At 41.2% G+C, this 14570-nt stretch overlaps 1 protein-coding gene across 1 annotated transcript; it reads left to right on the top strand.

The window, feature by feature from the left end:
• The first annotated feature begins 243 nt into the window (after positions 1 to 243).
• Positions 244 to 6113, top strand: cytl1 (cytokine like 1). Its single transcript, XM_084320159.1, has 4 exons — positions 244 to 410; positions 1188 to 1232; positions 2014 to 2160; positions 5739 to 6113. Exons 1-4 carry the CDS (start codon positions 258 to 260, stop codon positions 5799 to 5801), a joined length of 408 nt encoding a protein of 135 aa, XP_084176285.1. The 5' UTR covers positions 244 to 257; the 3' UTR covers positions 5802 to 6113.
• The last annotated feature ends 8457 nt before the right edge of the window (positions 6114 to 14570 follow it).

Here is a 14570-nt window from a genome sequence, read left to right as displayed (position 1 = left end):
GGAATTCCTGATAAAGATCAGCATCGCCTTGGAGCCTTGAAGGAGCAGGGATCCAAGCAGCTGTCAGAGAGACAAAGAATAAAATGTGTATGCAGTTGCGTAAATCATTGTGGAATAGATAATGGAACATGTTTGAATATGTGTGAGTGTGCGTGCATGCCCACACTGTGGGTGGGTGTTGGTTACACACAGTATAAAATGGTCCTAACTGGGGTGTTTTGAAAGAACTGTGACTGTTCTGTCTTCGGCGGTCAGCGATGGCTACCTTGGGACACCTGTTGCTGCTTTTGTCATTGGTAACATTGGCACCGGGCTCCCCCTACCACCCACCGACATGCTACACTAAGGTCCTCACCATGGCACGAGAGCTCAACCAACGGGCAGCAGAACTCAAGAGAAGCCCTGAAACCGTGAGTCAGAATGCAACGCTCATAGATACTTTCTGTAAATATCAGTGAACATGTATATATATATTCTTTTTGTAGCCTACTATGTCGCCTCTGAGCTCAAGGAAATCCAGATAACGAAGCAAATCAACAAGTGCAACGTCGTTGTAGTGTATTTTTTATATGAACCAAGCTTCTTATTCATATTCTGTGTGTTTTAAAAGTGAGTGTGTGCATGTGGATGTGTTTGCAATGAGTGTAGAATGATGATGGGTTGTTACATAATCATTGAGCATCCTGATGGCCTGGGGATAGAAGCTCCTATACTGACTCCTATATATGTCAATACTGATTTGTTTGTCCCATAAAATTCCCATTTAAGAGCCAGGCCAAAGAGACTGAGTGTCAAACCATCTGTGGGGAGTGGTTTGCTTCCAAGGAATAATGTTTTAGGATAAAAGGAGACTACAATAGGTCTCATGGACAGTAGACAACTCAGAGTGTCTCATCATTTGTTAAAAGATGATTTTCGGTGTACATTCAATAAACCTTGTTGAAACTGCATCGAACAGAGTCCCAGGACGGTCTTTTCATTCTCCTCAAAATAATACTCTCTACACCATCACCTGTCATAAATGACGTTTACTGTAGCCATATCAGCGTAGTTAGTACTCCGGTTTGTGAGATACAGCACCTGTCTTCAGCCACAGTGCAGTATACTGTACGGTTCCCACTCTTAACGTCTTGCCTTTTCTTGCCTATGTGACATTTTGTGACTCCGCTGTTTGTTTCGTCCTGTAGAGTCACTGCATGGCGCACGTGCCAGAGCTGTACCTGGATGTCCACGTGAGTATATGACTTCCCACGTTCAGGAGTCAACACTGTTGTTTTTGGCTCCATGAGATAACAGATGACACATCTGTATATAGATGGTTCCCAGCTACGATATTGTTATTATCGAGTGTGGCTCCCACTAGCCTCAGGTGTTTTCTTTTACTCCCCCTTTACCGGTCTAATTGGGGCCTAGTTATAAATGATGCCATAGTTGAAAACAAACCTTCCGATTCACAATGTTGATCCTCCAAGTGCGCTCCAAGAATGCCAGAGTACAAATACGCCAACCCTGTCCCTCCGCTACATTGCGTATTTGTAAACTGTGCCCAGAGAGATATTCCATTTCTGTAATAAAGATGAGCTTGAGAAAAGTAGGACTTTTTTTTTCTCAAAACTTTGTTTATTGAAGTTTTTATTGCAATACAAAATGAGCAGTAGGTCAACCTGTACACATATATGCTAGACATATTGCACATATCTACATATAAGTAGTCAAAATATAAGTCTATTGAATATAAACTACAGCGAATACACCACAAAGAAAAAAAAGATATATCATTATTTCGGACATACAGTGAATTGGACAGATATGTATACTCAAGACAAGGATTGTACAGAAGAAAGACAGGAATGAAAGAAAAAATATTAAATGAGAAGGTAAACATCGGGTTACACCTCACCACATGTAGACAGGTTAAGAAAAGTAGGACTTTTGAGTATGAAGTTCATATACAGTAAATAGGTGACATGAATACGAAGCTGCTGACTGTTGTTCCCGCCCCCCCGCTGGCAGAATGAGTGTGTGCTGATGAAGATGAGGACCTACATGTCCCTCCTGGAAGGCCTGCGACAGAGACGCTGCTCCTACACCAGAGACGTGGGCAAGCTGGGGGTCACCGTGAGACAGCTCTACATCATAATGTCTCAGAAGTGCCACGGGGTAAGACATCATCATGCATGCCCTCAACACGGTGACATGGCAGGTATATGGATGTATAGATGTATATAGGCGAGCTCTACATCATAATGTCTCAGAAGTGCCACGGGGTAAGACATCATCATGCATGCCCTCAACACGGTGACATGGCAGGTATATGGATGTATAGATGTATATAGGCGAGCTCTACATCATAATGTCTCAGAAGTGCCACGGGGTAAGACATCATCATGCATGCCCTCAACACGGTGACATGGCAGGTATATGGATGTATAGATGTATATAGGCGAGCTCTACATCATAATGTCTCAGAAGTGCCACGGGGTAAGACATCATCATGCATGCCCTCAACACGGTGACATGGCAGGTATATGGATGTATAGATGTATATTAGTGATGCACCGATGTGAAAATTGTGGCCGATACCGATAACCGATATTAATATTGCTGTTCTGGTCGATACCGATATTTACCGATGTCGATATCTCTGTATAGAAAACACTTTTTTATGATAATCAAATAAAGAGCTATTTTCCAAAACGCATATTTTCTTTTACTTTTGTAACTTATTTTCAGAAATGAGTGATATTTTGAAACTATTTAAGGCCAAAACATGTAAAAAAAAAAAAGGAAAAAACGTTTTTTTTTGTATATAATATCGGCCCTATCTTGATATCGGACCGATACCGATGTGTAAAAAAACGGCCATATCGGCCGATATTATATCGGCGGCCGATATATCGTGCATCACTAATGTATATAGATGAGCTCTACATCCTAATGTCTCAGAAGTGCCACGGGGTAAGACATCATCATGCATGTCCTCAACACAGTGACATGGTATATAGATGTCCTTTTTTCTTTTTCTTTATCCTGCTCTGATTTCCACAAACTATAAACATTTCCCTTGTGTTTATGAGAAAATGTACATTTCGACAGGGTGTGATATGGACCTATTACTTTTTCCTTAATGGATAAGATAATGGATCTCATTCTGATGACAACTGCGGTTTCATCACTGGCACATTTACCGGGAATTAGTTAAGGGATAAAAGTGATATGGTTGATTTACTTTTATGGAGACCACCATTCTCCTCTGTGGATGAATGCATGCGTGAATGAATGAACGAACGAATGAGTGAATGAATTAATGAGTGAGTGAGTTAATGAATTAATTAATGGGTGAATGAATGCATTAATGAATGAACAAATGAGTGAATGAGTGAATGAACAAATGAGTAAATTAATGAATACGTGAATTAATGAATTAGTGAGTGAGTGAATTAATGAACGAGTGAGTGAGTGAGTGAGTGAGTGAGTGAGTGAGTGAGTGAGTGAGTGAGTGAGTGAGTGAGTGAGTGAGTGAGTGAGTGAGTGAGTGAGTGAGTGAGTGAGTGAGTGAATGAATGAATAAATGGTGAGCTATAGGTCATTTCTCTTTTACAGTGACACCTTCTTCCATAAAGTCTAAAACAGTGCATGGACAGATAATAAAGCAGAGGATTATGAAGAATAAGGGACTGGAGAGCCACGTATAACACAATGAGAATCACAAACAGAGCGGCGTTGATGAGATGCACTCAAACAGGCTGTGGTTTAATGGGGTCATCTGATGGGGTCAGTTTATGGGATGGGAGAGAGGCTATGATGCAGATTACCCACAATGCAGAGTGCTTTCTGGTTGTTTAGCTCACCTGACCTGTAACCTCTCTTTCTATGTGGGGGTGTATATTCACATACATTATTCACATACATTCTAATTAGGGATGTCCAATATTATCGGCCGATATTGGCATTAAAATGTGATATCGGAAAATATCGGTATCGTTTTTTTTTTTACGTTTATTTAACCTTTATTTACCCAGGCAAGCAAGTAAGAACAGATTCAGATTTTATTTATTGTCAAAAGTATGCATAATGTTGTGTTAATTCCACAACAAGAGTTATGTAATGTTAATTACCTGAAATTATTTGGTTTTTTTTGGGGGGGGGGGGGGGGGGAGACCCTGCATATATCGGTATCGGTTGATATCGGTTGATATCGGTATCGGAAATTAAGAGTTGGACAATATCGGTTTATCGGTATCGGTAAAAAAGCCAATATCGAATTCTAATCTGTAGATACTTTTATTAACCCAGTGTGTAAATCACTATATAGTTTATATAGTTTTACTCAACTGTTTACAAATTATTATTCATTATTTATCATGTCAAGAGCTCAAACCTTTTTCAGCAAAAAAATAAAAACGATATACCGGTACGTATATATAATTAATTATATTATTCATCGTCTCAAGAGCTCAATCAATCGGAGAATGAAACATGTCTCCATTCCTATGTCCTATTCCTATTAGTCTTGGTGGTGGGGTGACCCATTTGTTGACATTTGAATAACAGATTGGGCCTTTACATCATTTAAATATGGTGAACTCTAATGAATGTCAATCTAATACTAGGCAATAATTGGATAATTACATTTGTCTAAATGCGCTAGGTCTTTTTTCCCCCTCCATGAATGACAAAACAGTAAATCTAAATTATTCATCAAAAGAGTCTGGGAGACATTACTGCAGGCTTATAAAGCAGCCTGTAACATTCTCCCATTGGCTTGATCGTCAGAAAGATCTACTCCCTGAATTGAAACGGAATCCATCCAGCTCTGCTTCAGTGATCGCTCAAGCAGTTTCAATAGTTAATCCCAATTTTTTGTTTTGTTTATTTCAAACAAATATAAACACACACAAAGCATCGCAAACCGAAGTGGTTGTCGGGTGAAAACCTTGTATCTCCATGAAGGGTCAACTTCTCAGGAAGTAGGACAAACCACCATGTGTTCAGATTGGCACCCATGTGTTGATAAAGTTGTCCATTGGGTTCTGAAAGGCTGTCAAGGTCATTCAGGCTCATTCTTCAGATTCAGTCACAACATTTGAGAACCACCACGTCAACGTTCAGGTCAAGTAAAAAAAAAAAAATGGAGATACAAGGTTTTTCCCAGACAGCAGCGTTATACCTTTGCTCTCTTTTTATTCCATAACGCTGGAGAGAGATGTATTTTATCTATTGACCACAAGTCTATTATCCCTGCCTAATGTAATGTGAAGGGCTTTATTATCTCCGTGCAGTGCCGGGCACACACACGCGCACGTACACAAACACCCAGACACACGCGCACACACACACACACACACACGCACGCACACACGCACACACACACACAAACACCCAGACACACACACACACACACACACACACACACACACACACACACACACACACACACACACACACACACACACACACACACACACACACACACACACACACAAACACACAAACACCCAGACACACACACCTACACACACACACACACACACACACACACACACACACACACACACACCTACACACACACAGACACCCAGACACACACACACACACACACACACACACACACACACACACACACACACACACACACACACACACACACACACACACACACACACACACACACACACACACACACCTACACACACACAGACGGACACACACACACTCATCTCTGTCTCTGATTCTAGGACCTGGTGTTCACAAGCTATGACTGCGCTGCACTGGAGCGACCGCGCGCCGCTGGGGCCTGAGAGGACATGATCACTGTCCCAGGAAACATCCTGCAAACCTCTAGAGCCAGGATACTCTCGAGGATTCTTCTAATATTATGTGTTGGTATCTTCTTTTAAAATTATACACAGTATATAACTAAAAACCGGTTCATGATTGTTGTTGTGTTGATTCAACTCTGGTATGCATTTCGAGTGTGATGGTTTTATGTTCATTTGTATGCACATGTTCATATCTATGTACTGGATTTGATTAAATAAAACACAACACATGTATTGTGAATCACCCAATCAATTGAGGACTGAATAAAACATTTTCACATATTTCTTTTTAAGAAGCATTTGTCTTCAGTATTTAACAAATAAGTGCATACTAGGAATGTTAGAATTTGTGCAGAGGCCAAAACATGTAGTTGGCACCATGCTCATCAAGGGAAATGGAGATGAATTGCATGAGGCCGTAGGACGGTTGACTGATGCCTCACATCAAGATGAAACATTCTGCTTGAATTCCGGGAATTCGATGTTCACAATTGGACCAGGGCAAAGAATCCTTTAGTCTATTTTGAATTTGTTTGGATAGCCCATGTAATTTGAAATGTACCTATCTCAAGCTCCTCCCTCTTTTCTTGATCCTCCAATCACAACTGTTGGTCTGAGGGAAGCAGATGATCAAGACAATAGGGCGGGGCATGAGATAGGTCAATTGTGAAGGGAATCCAAATCAACTGGGGTGAGAATGTGACACATCACCCGCAAAAGTACAGAACCTTTACTGTATTTAACTATAACTATAACTTTAACTTCAGCTCATTTATCTTGAAATGCCTTAATTCCATTTGGAAACAACAATGTCCATCTGAAAAACTTAAAACAGACTTCTTCGTCTGAACTGTACATCTGACATCGTCCAAAGTTGTGGCCAATCTCGATCAGATCTCTCCCAAGTCTGCCGTCTCGAAAACCTATGCACTCGGATCAGGCTGCTACCCTCCTGCGCTAGAATGTATTCCCCTTCACTGGCTCCTCTGGGACTAGCTCAGGCTGTTATGTGGCTCAATGCTTGGATGCAGCCTTCCCCTGGTGTCTGCCCTACAGGGAGAGCCTTCAGCCCGCCTCGGTTACACCCCAGGAAGAACAAGGAGGACTCGTCACGCACGGAGACGCGTGTCGAAGGCTGAGAGACAAAAGTGAGACAGAGGGCTTTTCGTGATGCATATTCTTAAACTAGGGTTATCTTTAACCCTAGGTTGACCCTTTCTGGTGTACGTTTCTATTTTAGGATTTTCCACTCAATAGCTTTTCAATCATCATTAGAGTAGTTCTCATAATACTGTACCATTATCATACGTGAGATTGCACCCATGGATGGTCACCCTGTTTCACACTACCAACATTGAACCCTTTTACAACATTTTCAGTGGATACCCCCCCCCCCCCTTAAATATTGGGGCTAACCTAGCCTGACCCAAGCGGGATCATCCCTATGTTCCCCGGGTCCTATGTTCCCCGGGTTCTATGTTCCCCGCTTTGATTGATTAATAGATTGAAAATTTTATAAATTTTTATTATTTTATTAATTATTAATGTCCGCCTTGTTTCGAACGGTTAGGCTTAGGCCCTCTTTCGAACTGGTTAAGGTTAGAGTTTGGAATCAGGGCTGGTGGTCTAAACTTTTCAATCAATCAATCAATCAAAGCGGGGAACATAGAACCCGGGGAACATAGACATGCTCCCACGCAAGCTACACGCAAAATACGTAAATAAAGTACTTATCAACCACAGGAAAAAGGTATATGTTTCATATCGGCATGTTTATTTACGTTTTCTGTTACCCAAACTGGCCTTTTGGCTAGGAATAAAGAGGGCATCCTGGCAAAAATGGTTGTTAATAAAGTCACTGTGTACCATGGTGGTGGTCTTGTCTCTCATCCAGCAGTGTATTGCTGGCGATGTGATCAAATCATAGTCTTTGCCCCTGTACTAGCCAGCACTCCCCATTCTAAACAACCCCCACCAAGAGCTTTACACATAGATTTCCATTCACAATTATGCTTAACTTGTCAACAAGGACTTACACTTCCAAAATACTTGGTATGTTCAGGATGCCGCTCCAAAATCAAATAATGAAGACAATTTACAACAATAAGAATATTGACACAGATCTCAAAGTTACAGAGCTGGAAGATTACAGCATCGTGTTGTACTGCACCACAGTTAAATCAGTCTTCGTTAAGGTATTCAAGTTCATTTTAGGAGGTAGAGCAGTCATCTCTTCCCGGCCGGCAGCACATCGAAGGGTCCTTGAGCAAGACACTTAACCCCTAACTGCTCCAGATGAGCAGGTTGACACCTGCTCAGTGAGTGAATGTGAGGCATAAGTAGTAAAGCACTTTGGATATAAAAGCACTATATAAAATGCAGTCCATTTGCCATCTAAAGACCTGGCAAGGCACTCTCTGCTTGGGCCCACGGGTCTCTTGCAGTAGAATCAGGATGGATGGAGGAACCACCAGGCCTATAGGTCTCCTTTATGGGTCTGTTGTTTGTGGTGATGGTGATTTAGGCGGCTCTGCACCGTCTCTATCCACCTGGACCTTGTAATGTGGATCCTGTGGGCGGGTGCACTGTGTATACTGTGGACTTGGAACGTGGACAGCGCCGGCAGAGAAGCAGCCGGGTCTAGCGTTCACTCCCAGGTCACAGAGAAGATAAGGAGTGCGGCCGTGGTCGAGGAGCAATATCCTATCCCTTTTTGGGATTAACTCACGCTAAAATTCAACACCCCAATATCCCATAGACAGTTTAAAGATAAACAGATACTGATGTTTATTTCACATCCCTGCTAGAGAAGACCCACCCACTGTATCACACAGGATGCAGTGGTGAGTACCACATCTATCACCAGTAATACATCTCTGACAGCAGAATGATAGACCGTGTCGAGAGGTTTCAGAGTGGAAGGAGCGGCACTTCTATAACATATCCATAATCCAGGTCAGATAGAAAAACTGCTTCAACAACCATCTTTCTGCTAATCCTTGGGAAGCTGGTTCTGTTCCTGTAACTTTTTGCTGTAATTTACTGGCAAGATTATAGTATTTACATGTACATTTCTCAAGCTTCAGGCCAATAAGTGCATCTTGCAGAGCATTCAATGAAAGTTGCAGGTTCTCAATGGCTAGTTGTACAGGGTCAACAATACAATAGTGTCATCCGCATAAAGATGAACTTTACATCCACTCAAAGGTGAGACAATATCATTAATATAAACAGCAAATAAGACAGGACCTAGGATTGGTGCTATGTGACTGATAAGGTATGTATGCTTGGTGTTGGACTGCTATTAAACCGTGGAGTTTAACTGTTGTGACTTTTGCACCACCCGCTGGTGAAGATGGGATAGGGCAGAGGGAGTTAAGTTAACAGATAACTGACTGCTCTCACCTTCTATTATGCTGGAAACCATCTCACACACAGTGAAAGGCCTATGGAGCTCTCACTTTGGTGAGGCCTTAAAATGTTTGTGTGAGCTCTTACACCCAAATGAGGTTTTAACTCTGGGGCTACGGTGGCTCAGGAGGTAGAGCGGTCATCTGGTAATTGGATGGTTCCCGGTTCCATTCCCGATGGAGCAGTTCGGCACCTTGCATGGTTGCCTCCACTGTCGGTGTGTGAATGTATGAGTGAATGGGTGAGTGTGAGGCATAAATTGTAAAGTGCTTTGGATAAAAGCACCATATAAAAATGCAGATAATTTACTCTGGTTCAGACCATCTAGTACCTCGTTTGGGTGTAAGAGCTCACAAACATTTGATGGCCTCATGAAGTCAAGAGTCCCATTCATTATCCATAAATCAATGTATTGGAATTAGTAGGGCTTGTATGGGCCTGCATGAGCGTATCTTCTACAGGCTGCTGCATTAACCTGTAGGGATTTGGGGGTGGTGTGTACACAGTGGTGGAAGAAGTACACAGTTCCTTTAGTAAAAGTAGAAATACCCAGATAAATTAGTACTCTGGTAAAAGTAAAAGTCCTCCATTCAAATTCTACTTAAGTAAAAGTAGAGAAGTATTTTCTATTGAATGTACTTAAGTATCTAAAGTATGCATTCTACATAACGTTTGTGTATTTCAGTGCTTGGGAGCATTCCAACCTTGATCCATTGATAAACATGAAAGTTATGTTAAAGTGGTATGTGGTCCAGTTATGCTGCTCTGATTATGTCCTCTTGAAATTGACAGGCTTCAAATGTGGAAGTGAAAAAAGTAAAAAAAGTAGTAGAACGCGCTCACCTCACTAGACTTGACACTGGGTGCTGTAACCTCTGATATCATACATAAAAAATAGGGAAACAATGTCCAGGCACGCACTCCAGGTTTTTCCAAATTTATTGGCAGCCTGTAATCATGACGTTTCGGTGTGAACACACCTTCTTCAGAATGGCTTGCATGAAGCATGAAGGGTAAGTGACCCTAGTAAATACAAGTCAAACAGGAAGTGACAACATAGGAAGTGACAACACATTCCCACAAGAGATCTGCAAAAAAGTACAAAATAACACTTACAAGCACAACCTTTTCAGAATTATGTAAATAAAAAAGAAGCATGTAAATAAAAATAAAAAAGAAACAGTAAATCACAAAGAGATATATCTATATATAGTTATATATATTTTTTATACAGAGTAGGCCTACATCTTAAACTCTAAACATAAACACTCATGACCCATATAAGCCATCTTTCAATTATAAAGAATGATAAATGAAAATAGTAAACAATCGAATGAAATGAAATAATCAAATGAAACAGGTCAAAACATTTTCTTCATTGAGGCCTTTAGGCTCTAGACAATCCAGAAAATGAATATAGAAGCATTCCCTTTGTAGCAAGAGCCTGTCTCTGTCGCCGCCTCTTGGTGGTCTCAAGACCTGCTCTATACCCATGTATTTTAAGCCAGAAATATCATGTCCTAACTTATTAAAGTGCCTTGCAACTGAAGACTTCTCGTCATTTCTTCTTATAGAACATTTGTGCTCCGAAATTCGATTTTTAAAACGTCTTCTTGTTTTTCCAACATAGTAAAGGTTGCAAGGACATTTAAGCAAGTAAACAACAAAATCAGAATTACAGGTAATCCGGCCTCTAACAGCGATACTCCTACCTGTACTTGGTTGTAAATAAAATGTCTCTTTAATCATGCCATGACATTGGGTACAAGACAAACATGGAAAATTGCCATTTGGAATATTAGCCATAAAATGGGTAAATTTTTTGGGAAAATCTGTTTTAACTAACTGGTCCCTTAAGTTAGGTTGCCGTTTGTAGAAGTATTTGGGTGGTTCCTGGAACACACCTCCGATCTTAGGATCTGACTTTAAAATGTACCAGTATTTGTTCACAATATCACGCATATCTCTAGAAATAGGGCTGAAGGTGGACACCAATGCTACTGAGTTGCTTTTTACTTTGTCTTTATGTGTAAAAAGGGATTGTCTGTTTATCTGTTTAGTTTTATTAAGAGAATTCTCAATAAGGGCCTCACTATATCCTCTAGATCTAAAGTTCTGACAAAGCTCCTTGGCTTGTGTATCAAAAATGTCATCTGTATTACAGATACGTTTATATCTCAAAATCTGACTAAATGGAAGGCTCCTCTTGAGCTCTGGTGGGTGATAACTGCTATAATGGAGAAACGAATTTCGATCAGTCTCTTTTTTGAAAACTTCGGTATGGACAATATTGTCTCTCTTTTTCACCAATACATCGAGGAATGCTATGGAATGTGAATCATAATTCATAGTAAACTTAATAGCCTCTCTCTGAGAGTTGAGAAACAAGTGGAACTCTTCCAGAGCCTCTTTAGTGCCTGACCATACAAAAAATAAATCATCAATATACCTCCAATAGGCTTTAATGTGTCCAACATATGGATTATTATTGAAAATACATTCAGACTCAAACTTCGACATAAAACAGTTGGCCATATTAACCGCTACCAGGCTGCCCATAGCTAGGCCTCTTTTCTGTAAAAAATATTGATCCTGAAAACGAAAATTATTCTTATTAAGGACTTCCTGAGTCAATGATAATAATGCCTCCGTAGAGGGATGTAGCTCTATTCTCTGATCCAAATAATATCTACATGCACTTAACCCATCAATATGTGGGATGCTAGGATATAAACTAGAAACATCCATAGTACACAAAATATCAATAGCTTCTATACTGCACTCATACAGCTTACTTAGAAAGTCGGTAGTGTCCTTTAAATAACCAGGTTGTGCTGCAGCCAATTCTTTAAGGTGTGAGTCAACAAATTTTGAGATACAGTAGGTTCTGTAAGTGACCCGATACCAGCCACAATAGGTCGACCTGGTGGGTTATGAAGATCCTTGTGAATTTTGGGCAAAGTGTAAATAATAGGTCTTACTGGGTTATCATTCACCATGAACTTAAATTCCTTCTCAGAAATCTCACCCTCCTTAAGAAGACGCTTTAGAACCTCTTTGATCTCAAAAGAGAACCGAACAGTTGGATCTGTGCTTAAAGGAATATACACATCTGTGTCTGCTAATTGTCTATTTATTTCAGCAACATAGGAACTCTTATTCTGTACCACTAAGGCCGAGCCTTTATCGGCCTTCCTGTACACCAGATTATCTAACTGCATCAATTCCTTAAGTGCTAGTCTCTCTGACTCAAGCAGATTAGGGAATAATCTAGTTTCATTACTTTTCCCACATAGAAGCATAACTTCATCCTCCACTAGTCTACAAAATGTGTCAACTGATGCATGATTAATCTGTGGAGTGAACGTGCTACGAGGCTTGAACAGTGTTTTAAATGGTCTATCAGCCGTGTCCAATGAACTGACTTCTGGCAGCACTGTGCTTCCAGGAGTAGAATAAACAATATTTTTGTTGACATCTCTAGAATAAAAAACTTTAAGCTTAATGTTCCTAAAAAACTTAAACAATTCAACCTTTGTAGTGAAACCGTCCACCTTACGAGATGGTACAAAAGAAAGTCCTTTGGACAGTAGTTTACATTGGGAGTCACTGAGGTCTACCTCTGAAATGTTGACTATGTTTGCCACCTCCCCCTGCGTCTTCGGGTTGGAAGCTCTCTTGCCTCGTCGGGTCTTCCTGTGCCTCCTCTCCCTGGTAGGGGAGGAGAGGAGCCTGGCTGAAAAACCTTCCGGCTCCTCGTGTAAGGGCCGATCCTTTCAGGTCCTGGTTGTGTCTCATCTGAGCTCAGAGCAGAGGAGGAAGAGCCAGGATAGGGCCGAGCCCCAGCCTGGTGTGCTTGCCTGCTCATACGTGTGTGTATGAAAGTCTGTGAAAGCCAAGGGTAAACCCTATTGGATTCATAGTCCTGCGTGTCTCTTCGGCGTTTAGCCTGTTTATGTTGCTCAATGTCACGTTTATATTGTTCAATTTTTGCTGCACAAGCCTCCTTAATGGCCTGCAGTTCCTCTGTGGGGATTGACTCACACATGTCAACCTCCAGTGCAGTGATCTCCTTGCGTAAACTGTCAAGCTTTGTGCTTTCATTTTCGATAATTAAAAGCATCAGATCTAAGGAACACTTATTCAGAATAGTACACCAAGTATCACAAAAAGCAGGGTTCTCTCGACCCAATGTGGGTTCCTTAATGATACGCAAACCTCTAGGAATGATGCTGTCCTTCCAGTACTGTGACAGTGTGGTGCCGTGCAATAAGGAACGAGTCTCTCTCTGTCTCAGGCGCAACAGAGAACTGGACATGGCGACGCTCCCAAATGTGGAAGTATAACGTTTTTGCCATGTTTTCTATGCAAAATCTTTTTTTTTCAAAGTAACTAGTAACTGGTCGGTTCAGATGAATGTAGTGGAGTAAAAAGTACAATATTTCCTTTGAAATGTAGTGGAGTGTCATGTACGCAGGTCTGATAATAACAACTGGAGGACGGCACATGAGCAAAAGCAGCCCCTCTCAGTAAATATGTTCAAAATCAAGGTCCCAGGTGTAGGTGAAAAAAAGACACAACACAAGACGTTTTCCAAATAGTAAATTATATATTTATGGTGGTAGGAATTCAAACCTCCACCATAAGGCAAGAAGGGGAAAAGGTAAGGGAGGACAAACAATACATACAGATACACAAACAAACACTTAGTAGTTACTATACAACCTTGGGCCCATCCTAGGACACCACAGCTGTGGAGTTTAACCCACACTCCATGTGATAAAATGGCACCGTGCCACACAGTGTTGCATTAGGCCATAGATAGGTGAGACGGCAGCCTCCTCACTCCACCATAAGGCAAGTGACTTCCAGCAATGAGATTTTCGTGTGTGTGTCATCTTCCCGCTTATATTCACTCATCCCACTAACTGCCCACAGGTGTAATCAAGCAGGTGCAATCAGCTCAATCAGGAGGATGAGTGGTCTCTGGGAAGAAGAGAAGAGGCAGCATTAAAAGATGACACATCACACCACCAAGAACAACATAACCCAACTCATGATACTAATCTGATGTTCACATGGTCTCCTAATACAGTAACAATGATAATGACCAACCCACGTACGTCACACCTCCCCCCATAAGAGCGAACCCGCAGGGTTAGCAAAACATTATCACCCATTATCAACCAACATCCGATTAGCATCACAGAACAAAAAGAATAAAAATAGAAAGGTCCACAGACAAAACAGCAGCCTACACCATAAAACCAACCCATGTCAGATGCATCAGCTGCCGGACGTGGCTGGCACATTCCTCATACCGAGGCCATGACGGTA

Source organism: Notolepis coatsorum, assembly GCF_963971535.1.
Source record: "Notolepis coatsorum genome assembly, chromosome: 8".
NCBI lineage: Eukaryota > Metazoa > Chordata > Actinopteri > Aulopiformes > Paralepididae > Notolepis > Notolepis coatsorum.
The sequence above is the reverse complement of the archived record's forward strand: the minus strand, read 5'-3'. Positions and strand labels throughout refer to the sequence as shown.

What these genes read in the sequence shown, in the direction of transcription:
- cytl1 (XM_084320159.1), top strand. Translation starts at nt 258, where the DNA reads ATGGCTACCTTGGGACACCTGTTGCTGCTTTTGTCATTGGTAACATTG. An exon ending in TCAAGAGAAGCCCTGAAACC is followed by an intron (nt 411 to 1,187) that starts GTGAGTCAGAAT and finishes TTCGTCCTGTAG; the next exon opens with AGTCACTGCATGGCGCACGT. An exon ending in TGTCTCAGAAGTGCCACGGG is followed by an intron (nt 2,161 to 5,738) that starts GTAAGACATCAT and finishes CTCTGATTCTAG; the next exon opens with GACCTGGTGTTCACAAGCTA.